The sequence below is a fragment of the Aedes aegypti genome, chromosome 2, assembly GCF_002204515.2.
Source record: "Aedes aegypti strain LVP_AGWG chromosome 2, AaegL5.0 Primary Assembly, whole genome shotgun sequence".
NCBI classification, from domain to species: domain Eukaryota; kingdom Metazoa; phylum Arthropoda; class Insecta; order Diptera; family Culicidae; genus Aedes; species Aedes aegypti.
In genome coordinates, this window is record NC_035108.1 from 93,119,217 (window position 1) to 93,132,992 (window position 13,776).

The 13,776-nt window shown below is 37.1% G+C and overlaps 1 protein-coding gene across 2 annotated transcripts in view; it reads left to right on the forward strand.

Annotated features, from left to right (window-relative positions):
* The first annotated feature begins 322 nt into the window (after window positions 1-322).
* LOC5572694 (protein Lilipod) overlaps window positions 323-13,776 on the forward strand; it is an 88,902-nt gene continuing 75,448 nt past the window's right edge. The window contains exons 1-2 of one of the 2 annotated variants that reach the window (XM_021841551.1): window positions 323-630; window positions 926-1,233. In XM_021841551.1, the coding sequence (XP_021697243.1) occupies window positions 1,165-1,233 (69 nt within the window). In that variant the 5' untranslated portion in view covers window positions 323-630; window positions 926-1,164. The remainder of the gene's footprint in view (window positions 631-925; window positions 1,234-13,776) is intronic. The other variant, XM_021841552.1, reaches the window with a different exon arrangement.

The window sequence follows — 13,776 nt, forward strand, 5'->3', positions numbered from 1 at the left end:
CATCCTCCGTAGAACGGTTCATTATCTGGGTTGTATCTGAGGTTGTATGCGTGCTTTGTTTTCATCTATCTACAGCAGTGTTGGTTAGGTAGGGTAGCTTGTTATATCTTCGGCAGCTTTGTTCTCTTCGTCATTTAGGTTTTTCCGGTTTTTCTAAAACTTCGGGCTCAAAATTTGCATCAAAACTTTTATAAAAGTTTATATCTATATAAAGTTTTATAGAATTATAGTATTCATATTACATGCTATAGCTTTGGGTGCTTCTGACCACTAAATACCAGAAGATTTCAGAAAACAGAAGTGCCGAAAATACGTAGGCTGCCCTAGTGTTGGATGGAAACGCAAACGCAAGGGAAACACAATCAGTTTGTCGCTTCAAATTTCAGCTGCAGTTGTTCAGTTCAGTTTTGTTCCGCAGCAGCGTAGATTCGCTTTGTCCGTCGTGAAAGATTAGCTCGTTGGTCCGTGATTGGAATCGATTCGACTAGACGGGAATCATTGGAGATTCCACGCAGTTATGTGAGAGGGAGTGTTCGGCATTCAGGTACCAATTTACCGATTCTGTGCGTGCGCCGTAGCGAAAGAAAAGTGTCACAAAAGTGAAAAGGGTGAAAAGTCCCCCTTTTGAAGGTATCGAAGCAACAACATTGAAAACGTCGCAGTTTTTCTAATTGAGCACTGTTCGAAAATTATTGCGATTCGTTGGTAAATGAGTTTTTGACGCGAAAATCGCTATCTATAAAAATGGCAAAGCAGTGGAATTTGTCCAAAGATGTTCAATAAAATGTGCATAAGCGGGTGGTGAATAATTTGTATCACACGGAGATAAAGATATCTGAAAAGAAAATAAAATATGTCGGGTGAAAGTGCAGAAGGGGAATAACGGCTTGTGTGTATCAATTTTGTGTACGTATTTGGCCAGCAGTCGTCAAGAGAAAGGGCATTTTTTCTTCAATGAAGTCAAGAAGCAAATAACTGTGCAGTGATGTAAACATATTAAAAAATCCAGATAAAGAGTGAATGGCTCAGTGAGAATCCGGATTACCTATAACTTCCTCCAGCACTAGCCATCCAAAACATCCAGCGTTAAGAAAGGAAGCAGTCAAAATTTTCCTCAATACGAACCTGTCGGAAGCTGCCTCGTTGCTTCTGGCCGTGGCAGAAATGGACGAAGAGGAGGAGGTGGCCGACATCCGGGAGCAGATATTTCACAACACCGTTCGGGAGCATATCGTAAGTGGTGGTTCCTTTTTCAACTCTGTATTTATTGCATTCGATAAAGTCTTATAGCGAGAGTTGCCACATAAGTTTCTTTGTGGGAGTTCAAACGGAACATTGCTCAACCTGTTTGTCGCTTATCGCATAAAATGGGTTATGGGGTTACGACTTTCCGTCGTCTCCGTCACCGTGCATGCATTACAATGTGTGTGATTGGATCATTGACAATGTCGGACCGGGCGTAATTAATCAATTAAATAATTATCATTATAAACGGTCAATTCAATTATGCAATCGAAACGATCCCAGTTGATGTAATAACCGGAGGTACAATGCCACTTCTTGGAGATCTGTCTGATCTATTTATGTTGATATTGATTTTTATTTATGCATTGCAGCTGCTTCTTTTTTAGCGTTACGTCCCAGTTGGGACATATCCTGCTTCTCAGATCAATGTTCTAATGAGCCCTTCCACAGTTATTGAAAAGCTCTTAGTTTATTTGCCAATCAGCTATTTTCACACGTTCTCATCGTGGCAGCTTCGAATCGAAGATACTACAGATACTACAAAATTTCCAAATCGAAAATATCCTCGATCTGTAGGATTCTCAGCTTGGTCTTACTATATAGCTGCGCGTTCACCGCTACGGCTACCTCTAGTATGAGTATATATAATTTTCTTCAGTAATTTCATCACTAATTTTTGTGTAATGCATACCTCCAGGGACTCTCCAGAAAATCTGTCATTAATTCCTTCTGCCTTTCATGGAAGATGTCTTTCAGAAATCCTTATATGGTTTTCATGCAATTTTCCAAGCATTCATTCAAAAAATCCAAGGATATTTCAGTAAAGATATCACCAGAAGCTTCGCTTGATTTTTCAAAAGCTCAAAAACATCGGACATGTTTTAGAATTTGAAGCTATTGAACCTTTCAGGGATTTCTGTTTTGAATCTGCGCAGGATTTCTTCATAATTTTATCCTGATTTGTCATCAATCCTGTTTTCAGAAACAAGCAGATGATTTTTCAATTACCGTGGGGATTCCTCTAAAGGTTCAATCGTGTTTTTTTTTTCAAGGCTTCATACAAGAAATTTTGAACTCCTCTTCGGATATTATGAGATTTCTAAAGTATTCCCTCTATTTTATCAAAGATATTTTCAACGCATTCAATTTGTAGATTTCTTCGGAAATGTCTCTGCATATTTCTATGGTTATCCATTCAGCATTTCTTGTGAGAACCTTTTTGAACTTTATTTATAGATTTCACGATTCATACATGAACTACTTCGTGAATTTTTCCTGGAATTCCCTCTGACATTTCAAGACCAACAATAGAAAATGATGATTACGAAAAGTATTTTGAATTTACTAAGCGGATGAAAGTTCAGAGTAACGACTACGCGTCATACAGTGTACCGATATTGGTAACAATGCGTGAATTTTATGTTACCAAATTTTACAACAGCTAGTCCATATTGGTACAGCATAGAACATGGCTGGCCTGAAAATTTGTTTGAATATCAAAAGCTTGAATGCCCTCAATGTGATTTTCGAAAGGCTAATTCTTATCTAGCATGAGCCCTAGATACTTAGCTTCATCTGACCAATTCATCGTGACAACATGTCTACTTGAAGGTTTAAAATAAATAGCTTTTGGTTTATGTGGGAATATTATTAGTTGAGTTTTGGAAGCATTAGGAGAAATCTTCCATTTTTGCAAGTATTAAGAAAAATATCCAATCTTTTTTGCAATCGACTACACTGCCCATAAACGCATGTCAGTCCCATGCTTGCTGTATTTCCTATGCACATGAGACAATAATGCGTTTATGGGCAGTACAGATGACACGCGGAGAGGCCTGTGTCATCCGCAAACAAGGATTTTTGACATCCCTGAGGTAACTCAGGTAAGTCAGATGTGAAAATATTGTATAATATTGGTCCCAAAATGCTGCCTTAAGGAACACCAGCTCTTACAGGTAGTCTTTCAGATCTGGAGTTCTGATAATTAACCTGAAGTGTACGATTTGACAGATAACTTTGAATTATTCTAACAATGTTTGTTGGAAAATTAAAGTTTTTTTTTTAATTTTACGATCAAACCTTCATGCCAAACACTGTCGAATTCTTTTTCTATGCCTAGAAGAGCAAGACCAGTAGAATAGCCTTCAGATTTGTTGGAACGGATCAAATTTGTTAAAAGTTGATGAGTGGTCATATGTCTATGGCGGAATCCGAACTGTTCATTGGCAAAGATTGAATTTTCGTTGAGCAAACTAATTGGACGATAGGTAGAAACTTCTGCAAGATTTTTGTCTGGTTTTAAAATTGGAACAACCATTTGTTAGGAAAATATGCTAATTGAAAACATTTGTTAAATATATCAACTAAAAATGATAAGCTACTTTCGGGAAGTTTCTTGATGAGGATGTAGAAAATTCCATCATCGCCAGGAGCTTTCATATTTTTGATTTTTTTTTTTTTAATAATAATTCTCACTTCTTCCAAATCAGTCTCCCAAGCATTTTCGAAAATGTTCTCTTGATTGAGAATATTTTCGAAGTCCTGAGTAACTTGATTTTCAATTGGACTAGTAAGTCCTAAATTAAAATTGTGCGCGCTTTCAAACTGCATAGCAAGTTCTTGAGCTTTTTCGCAATTAGGCTTAGAGCCAGGGTCAAATTGAGAAAATTTGTTTTCAAAATTTCTGTTTCTGAATTGTGAATATCGTTTTTTAATTTCTCTCTGCAAATCCTGCCATATAATTTTCATAGGAGGATCGCGAGTGCGTTGAAATTGCCTTCTCCTCACGTTTTTAAGATGGATCAAGAGTTTAAGATCATCGTCTATAATCACGGATTCAAATTTTACTTCACATTTTGGAATTGCAATGCTCCTGGCTTCATCAACAGTTGTGATTTATATGCTTTCGTTTTGCAACAAAGATATCTATCGACACCAAACCAAAATGTATTCCTCAAGAATCTTCTTAAAAACAATACTCGACAGTTTTTATTTACAGTATGACCCTTTATAATACGGTAAAATCAATAAATGTACATGGAAGTCGCATAATAATGAACGCACTATATACGGTTCGAGGAAACCACAGTTTGAAATCGTCATATCTCGAAATCCAGATAATATAGAAACTTGGGGTCTTTAGTAAAGTTGTTCTGGAGGTGAAGCGCTATCTGATGGTACCTCATTTAATTCGGAATTTGACCGCTAAGTGGCACTAGTGGGCATGAAAGTTTTACTTTTGTTTTGCAGATTTTTCAGGATCCTGACCATTTAGAAGGATGTCGTCTTCGGCAAAGTTGTTTAGTAAGTTAAGGACTATCATTTTTCGAGCTAGTTGATTCAAAATGTTGCCACTAGGCGGCGCTAGTGAGCATGAAACTTTTGTTTGCAGATATCTCAGGAGCCTGACCACTTAGAAAGATGGTGTCTTCGGCAAAGTAGTTTGGTAGCTCAAGGGCTATCATTATTTGAGCCAAGAAATACGATATTTTGCCATCAGGCGGCGAGTAAGCATGATTTTTTTTTGCGGATACTGCAGGATCTTGACTTTTTAGACAGGCACTTTTGGCAAAGTTGTTCAGAAGCTCAGGGACTATCATTATTTTAATAAATCTCTAACTTTAAGGATTAAACAAAGAAAGAATTTGAGCTACTGAACAACTCTGCCGAAGACACCATCGTTCTAAGTGATCAGGCTCCTGAGATATTTGCGAAACAAATGTTTTATGCTCACTAGCTCCACCTAGTGACAACATTTTGAATCAACTAGCTCAAATAATGATAGTCCTTGAGTTACCGAACAACTTTGCCGAAGACGCCATCTTTCTAAGTGGTCAGGATCATGAGATCTGGGAAACAAAAGCTTAATGCTCACTGGCGCCGCCTAGTGGCAAAATCCCGACTTTCTTGGCTATGATAATGATAGCCCATAAGCTACTGATCAATTTCACCCAAGACGTCATTTATCTAAGTGGTCGGACTTCTGAGATATTCGCAAAACCAAGGGTGTTGTACAAAGTACAACGCGCGACTATTCGTGTTACAAAAATTCGCGCGACGACCGAAAGGTTAAGTTTCAAGAGCATTGTCAATATCAAGTTTTGTTTGTAAAAGAATATTAACATTAAGATTAAAATTAATAAATGCTTCATATATATTCCAGTCGGCTCGTAAATAATTGAAAGTGGAGCTAATAGGACTGAGAATCGCTTCATATTTGAAACGTAACAGGGACATGATCAGAATCAAAATCAGCGTTGGTAACTAATTGGCTACAAAGATGACTAGAGTCGTTTAAGACCAAATCAATCGTAGATGGATTTCTTGAAGAGGAAAACTATGTAGGGCTATCAGGGTATTGAATTGAGAAATATCCTGAAGAGCACTCATCAAATAAAATTCTGCCGTTGGAATTACTTTGAGAATTATTCCATGACCGATGTTTGGCATCAAAGTCAAAAAATTATTGCGAGTCAATTTTCGCAAGTCAGTTTGGAGCAAATCAACTTGCTGTCCAGAGCATTGAAAAGGCAAATAGGCAGCTACGAAAGTATATTTACCAAGCTGTGTTTCAACAGAAACACCTAAAGTTTCAAAAACTTTAGTTTCAAATGACGAAAACAGTTGATGTTTTATACGCCTATGAATGATGATTGCAATTCCCCCACATGCCCCATCAAGTCGATCATTACGATACACAAAAAAGTTAGGATCTCTTTTGAGTTTAGATCCAGGTTTCAAATACGTATCTGTAATAACTGCTATATGCACGTTATTACTGTAAGAAAATCAAATAGCTCGTCCTCTTTAGCATTCAGAGAACGACCATTCCAATTTAAAATATTTAAATTATTATTTGGATCCATTAGAAAAACGTAACAATTTGATTAGTAAATATTACACCAACTGCTTCAGTCATAGTGGTGGCTTTGAACATTGCTCAGTTAGAAAATTAAAATCAGAGGCAGACATCATTAATCTGCCTGGCACGAGCCTCGACGACTCTCTTGCGCGAAGGGCAATCCCAAAAATTGGACTTACGATTGCCCTTGCAATTGGCGCATATGAACTTATCGGCATCGGTATCGGTTCACTGGACAGACGTCGTTGGCGTGAGAAGAACCTCCGCAAATCATGCATTTAGCATCCATGCGACAATTTTTGTTCCATGACCCCACTTTTGGCACTGAGTGGTGTCTGGTAATTTCGTCCAAGTTACTGGAAATGTTCCCACGTCACACGGACATCGAACAATAGTGTTGCTTTTTCTAAAGCTTTAATATTATTTAGTTCTTTTTTGTTAAAGTGAACTAAATAATATTCTTGAGACAGCCTTTTCAGATCAATGCCAGATTGGGTTCTCTTTTTCATAATGATTACTTGGACTGGAGAAAATCCAAATAAATCATTTATTCCATTTTTGATCTCCTCAGGTGACTTATAGTCCTTTGAGAGATCTTTCAAGACAATTTTGAACAAACGTTCAGTTTTGTCGTCATAAGTAAAAAAATTGTGCTTCTTCTCTTCAAGATGTCTGAGAAGAAGTTCACGATCTTTAATAGTTTCCGGCAAAACGCGACAGTCTCCTTTCTTTGCGATTTGGAAGGAAACCTTGATTCCCCTAATGGAGTTCAAGATCTCCTGCCTAAATCCCCCAAATTCGGAACAACTGACCACGATAGGCGGCACTCTTTGCTTCCCCACTTGAATCAAAGAGCCTGGGCTAGAGGCTGCTTCGATTTGGTGTTCGGAAAATTTGTCTAGAGCATCGAACTGATTGCTCATTTCGATACAATTATTCATTTCACTCTTGGAAGAAAGTTTGCATTCCGGGTAAACGTCCTTTCTTTCATTCTTGCCACGTGTAGTGACAGTTTTAAATCCCACTTTTTTGGAAGGAAGTTGTGATTCAGAGATTCACCCTTCCTTTTGTTTGTTGTTGATACCATGTTTAGTGAATAAACGAAAGAAGACGTGACTTTCGAGAGGTTTTTTTTCCCAAGACGGTGTCCAAGAAGGATTACCACCGCTAGCTTTCGCCAACGGGTCCAACGAAAAATTGAAGGCTCGGGTCCAAAAAAGGATCGAAAAGGGATCAATAGTAGAAACAATAGTACTAAAAAGTACTGTTTTAGTAGTACTGACAAGTACCGTTTTTAATTTTAGCACTAAAAAGTACTGTTTTATTGCTGTAGGCAGTTTTTAAGAAAACTTCCAAGAGCAGAGAGAATTCGTGTACTCACAACACGAAGGTACGATGCGCACTGATGTCTCTTGTCTCAAAGTAATCATTGCCAGCTCGTTGTAGAAACATATTGAGATCAATTCAACCACTTTTAACAGATGCGAGTTGGTATCGAAGTGATATACAAGGTTTGCACTCCGAGGATGAAGGTTCATCTGCGTCGAGCGGAAACGTTTATTTGGATTTTTTTTTATTTTCAAATCGTAACATGCAATGTTAAATACAAGAACCTTTCCTTTGATATTGTCAAGATTGAATAGTAGTGCAAATCCAAGAACAGAACTATTGATACTGTCATAAATTATGATCTTTTTAATTTTTGCATCTCATGGACCCTATAATACCCTATACCCTATAATTTGGTTACTCTAATAAGAAATAAATGTAATTGGCAAATTTAGAAATCGAAATCATATATCTGGTCATAGTTTTCTGCTAATTTCTGATTTTTTTTTCATACATAATGTGGATTGAAAGCTTTCACGTATTTGCACTACAAATAAGGTTTCCCATTTATATTTTTAAAAACATTTTCACCTATGCTGCCCAAAATTGATGATTCTACTCTATACAACGTTCAGAGGATGAATTTTGAGAAAAATGAGAGTATTCCTCATTTACCGATCTCTGTAACAATCATGATCAGCAACACATCATGAGAGACTGTTTATCGTCCGCTGCTACAGCTCTCATTTTATCGGAATGACAGCAGTGCATGTAAATGTAAACCCCATCTAAACAAGCACCTAACCTGGGCTAGTATTATTGCTATCAGATATTCGAGGATTGTTTATAATGCCAGTGGAGTAAAACACCCACCCCCAATGGTAAATAAGCCAGAATGATGCCGTGTTTCTCTTCGCTTGCCTTGATCGTGCTTCGAAATCTTTTGAAAACGAATTCTGCAATACTTACTACTAGATATTATAGTCGGAATTGGGAAAGCAACATCTACTTCATCTTCTTGGTATAACGTCCTCACCGGGCAACGCCTGCTTCTCAGCTTAGTGTTCAATGAACACTTCCATAGTTATTACCCGAGAGCTTTCTTTGGCATAGTTGCCATTTTCGAATTCGTACATCGTGTGACAGTTATCTTCAGTTGAATTTCTTTACTTTATGTAAGCAAAGGAAGCTTTGATCCATTGGGAATGAAACGCCAAAAAGTAGTAGAAGAAGAAGACAATGCTCTATTTTGCTCTAATATCGATAAACGCCTATGGACAACAAGGCCGGACAAGGGTCATTTATTCGGTCGGCTTTAAAATACCAATTTGCCGATTCCGACGATGCATTAGAGGGAAACTCGTAAAGTGATAAGAAACTCCATTATCACATCTAAAGATAACGCTCCCAAAATTGCTTCAACATCAATCATTCGGCGCGCTGCATTGGCCCATTATTTCAAACCATAAGTATAAAGTAGCTTTCGAAATTCCTTCTTCATTTTGATTCCGTTTTCGCAATTATCAATAGCTCAGAATGGAAAGCATCTGCCTTTTGAGCGAAGCGAAGCAATCTTGTGCTGCTTGCTATCAATCCACAAGGCCGGATTGTGTAATTTTCATTCATTAAAATTGCTCGAATGCATGTAGCTAGCTAGTAACACGCATCCGTTCGCACAAGAGCACGCATCTGTTGGTTCTGGGTCTTTTCCTTTCTGCAACTTCCCATTCTAGGAAGGAGGGTCGCCTGCACGCATACAGAATGTGCAAATCGTATCGAACTGGTTGGCCTCTAGCCTGCATCTACAGTATTTGACAATAAATTTGTAACTTTTTTTTTCGATTTTCGAAACAAAATTATCAAATCTCAGTTTGTTTCTTCTTCTTGGCATTACGTCCTCACTTGGGCAAAGCCTGCTTCTCAGCTTAGTGTTCTTATAAGCACTTCCACAGTTATTAACTGAGAGCTTTCTTTGCCAAAGTTACCATTTTTTGCATTCGTATATCGTGTGGCAGGTACGATTATACTCTTGCCCAGGGAAGTCAAGGAAATTTCCATTACGAAGAGATCCTGGACCGACCGGAAATTGAACCCAGACACCTTCAGCATGGCTTTGCTTTGTAACCGCGGACTCTATCACGGAGAAAAATCAGCACAGTTTGAAACAACTAATGTTTTGGTTGAATTTCAAACTAGAATATTGTTTGTTCTTAGGTCAACGTGTGATTGTTTCAAACCAGAGGCGTCGCGTCCACATGTGCAACATGTGCACTGCACAGGTGGCAACTCGTTTATAATAACAACCTACAATATGTACTATTATTGAAGTACGATTCTTTAATTCTCTCACTGAAATTTAGCCTATTTCAATTATCTTTATCATTGATAGCTTGCAACGCAATTTTCACTTATCAAAATATTCGTTGTTATATTTTTGCTATTCAAATTAAATGCAAAAGCTGTTTGGTGCGGCGTGAGATCTGTGCCCTAATTTTCCCTACGTGCTCAGCGCGATGCATGCTACGCAACACTTTGTTTCACGCTACACATTGCTGCTGTGACGATGAAACCCAACGTGTGCACTCTCATCAGGAGACGCGTTGCCTTTTGTCGTACACACAATTCTGTATATGTGGTAGAATGTTTTTTGAACTACAAACGCCAGTGTGTGAGTAGCCAAAGCGTAAACTCTGGCCGGTGCACAGTCTTGTCACATGAATCTGTGCGAGCGTGCGGTGGGGAGACAAGAGACAAATCAATCCACTCGAGAGAGATCCATTTTGCTTGCTCTCTTTTGGCCTTCGCGCTTTCAGCATCACCACGCTTGTGATGTGGAGCACTGGCGTGATTTTTCAGACGGCTGACGGTAAGAAGTTTGGGTAAGTTTGACACTCAGTGCTCGCGCTGTTTTTTTTTACAATACTGGTTAAGAACCTCGCTTCCAGCATACAGTATTAGCGCGGTGGTTCTTGTGATGGTCAATCAGTAGACTACCAAAACATTAATTCAAAAGCGGTCATGCCCTCCGTACCGTCATTGTCAGCATTTTAACGCTTGTGGTGTGGTTTAAAAGCGAGCAATTTACTTGATGCGTGCACCAAGTACACGAAGCGACCGATCTTGTATTAATTCTATGTAAAAATATGTGGGCTATGATCACTAACTCTATATTGCAATAATAGTTAGAATCCAGTGCTTTATAAATCGAAACTGATGACCCGCATAATTTAAATTATTTTCATATGAAATTTTACAATTTCCCATAATGATGACTAATCGTTAAAATGAAAAAGTGAAAAAATGAAACTAACCAACCCGATTAGCATCTGCAATCATAAATGTTTTTAATCAACTGAAAGACTAGAAGAAAATTATATTTGAAAACGAAGGTTAGTAAAGATTGATTATACATTTTATTACCTTAGAAAAAAATGGTTTGAATCCAAGATGTACCTAATAATGACATATATGAAATGACACTAATGTTGTTTTCGTTTTTAGGAACTGGGTCGGTTATCAACACATAGATAAACCAACGTTAAGCAAATTGTAGTTTAGTCGAACTTCAATCGGGTTGGGGTTGAATCTGTGGTTCAGAACGGATTGCGCCAGTTCCAACCTAGGCTCAAAAACGAATTCTACATAAATTAGAAGTGCACAGGTTGATAATTAGACCACGCGACGCCTCTGTTTCAAACTAATGATTGCATTGAAAATGAACTAATAAAATAGTTGTTTCTAACTTGGGATTTTGTTGAATCTAACAATAATTCTGGTTGTTACAAACCAATTTATTTGTTTATGTCAATTAAGCTTTAGTTTGTTCGTACCATTTATTAGGTTGTTTACTCTTGTTTATATCACGGAGAAAAAAGTTTGTTAAAATCAAACAAAATCTAGTTAATTTCAAACAAAATTTAACTTTGAATATTGCACAAACAAAATATTAGTTTGCTATAACATTGTCACTTGGTTGAAACAAACTAAATTATTAGGTTGATGTTTTTGCGAGAAATAAATTAAATTCAACCATTTCTTGTTTGCAACAAACAAAATTAAACTGATATGTTGTTTGAAAAACGAAACTACGAAAGGCCACTCCATCTTGCTTTTTCTAGTTTTGAAATTATGTTGATTGTGGGAAATATAAAGACTGTGCTAGTGGAGATTATTTGGCCTGACAACTCTTCCAAGAGGTTTTGTATGGTAAGTGATGCATTATAATCTCTTTTTCATTTGATTTGATTTGAATTTATTGGGTGGCCCAACTCTAGCTCATTAATTCATCTATTTTCAGAAAGGACAACCATCTTCTTCTCCTTGTAGGCTTTACGTTTTCACTTGGACAAAGTTTGCATCTCAGCTCAGTGTTCAATGAGCACATCCACAGTTAATCAACCGAGAGCTTTCTTTACCAAAGTTGCCATTTTCGCATTCGTAATCGTGGCAAGTACGATGTACTCCAGGCCCAGGGTAGTCAAGGAAATTTCCACTACGAAAAAATTCTGGACCGACCGGAAATCGAACCCAGACACCTTCAGCATGGCTTTACTTTGTAGCCGTGTACTCTAACCACTCGGCTAATGAAGGCTCCTGACAAACAATGCTTCGCAACAAGGTTCAATTGAACAATAATGATCATTTGTAATTGTACATCATTTGTCTAAAAATACACATCATCATTCTCGACGTTTTATTTATTTATTTATGAAACGAAAAAAAAACAGAAAAACCAACCCTCATTTTACAACAAAACGATTATTTGATTTAAACAACAAATTTGTTTGTTTCGATCTAAGAAATGTTATATTCAAACTAAAGTTTCTAGTTTGAAATAACCTAAAGAGTTGGTTGTTTCGAGAACTGTCAAACGGAACAACCAAAATTTTGGTTGTTGCAAACAAGAAATGGTTGAATTTAATTTATTTCTCGCAAAAACATCAACCTAATAATTTAGTTTGTTTCAACCAAGTGACAATGTTATAGCAAACTAATATTTTGTTTGTGCAATATTCAAAGTTAAATTTTGTTTGAAATTAACTAGATTTTGTTTGATTTTAACAAACTTTTTTCTCCGTGATGCACTCGGCTAAGGAAGGCCCCCTCAGTTTTTTTTATGAGCCGATTGAAATTAAATTTTCATAGCTTTTCAGACTTACCTTGAATTTCAACATATATTTTTGAGTTTTTTTTTCAATCACGAGTTCGAAAGTAACATTTATTTGACTAATGATTTGACTTATAGCAAAATGTTTGAAGAAAAAAATTTAAACGATTATCTGACAATATGAAAGCTCTACAAAACAACTGTCTTTAGCAAGGTCGACTAAATCTGCAACTTTGCTAAAGATACCATGAAGCTATTCCTACAAGAATTATGACAATTGTTATAATTTGTAAAAAAAAACACGATTCAGTCAAACTTCTAAATGGAAAAAAATCACTCAAAAATATGGGATCTAACCTTCTGAAATGGATCATTTTGTATAAAAAAGGTGCAAATGCATTGTCCAGTACTGTATCTATGTTGCATGTTGACGCAGACATGCAATTGCCACGTATAGCCTGACGGAGAATGGTTTCAATCAGTTGCAACCATTCCAAGACAAACAACCGATTCCTTTTGCTAGAGTAGGTCGTCTTGCTCCATTTTGCAGCCCAAGTTGTTTGTCGTACATGCTACGCGTCGCAATCTTGCTACGGTTTGATCAACTCTTTTTGCGAAAGCTGTAAATATTTAGCTATGTCTAGATGACGGAAAATGACACAAATTAATCTGTTGTGCACATAAATTTTGCTAGTGAGCTAGTAGTGACAACGGCGCTGATGTCACCGATTTGTTATTTGTCTTTAAGTTTGTTTTCGTTGCTTACTATTTTGTAGTGAGTAACTGATAACACCGATACGGCTGTTGAATGTTTCATGTGTGACCATCATTAGTTGCTCATTATCAATGCAATGTCTATCGTTCGTGATAACCTTCATTTTTGGGGTTATTTATTATCAATATAATTCTCTACATTTGGTCTATATTTGGCTCCGAAATTTGTTTTCGTAGCACTATTTTACCTCGTTGTTAATTTAACCTTAGAACATTATTACTCTCGTGCAGTGAATCAATTGTCATCCAGACTAATGCTTGTGTGTAGTCATGGACAATTTTCCTTGAGATTGTATCCCAAACCGCAAAATTTGGGACAAACAATTGTCAGAGCGCTTGCTTTATTGTTTGTTGTGCGTCTGTTTTGATGTCAGTTTGATTCACTCTCGTGCGTACACAAGTTCTTTCTGCTGATGGTAGTTTTGAAACAGTACTTTTTAGTGCTTTTTGTATACCTATT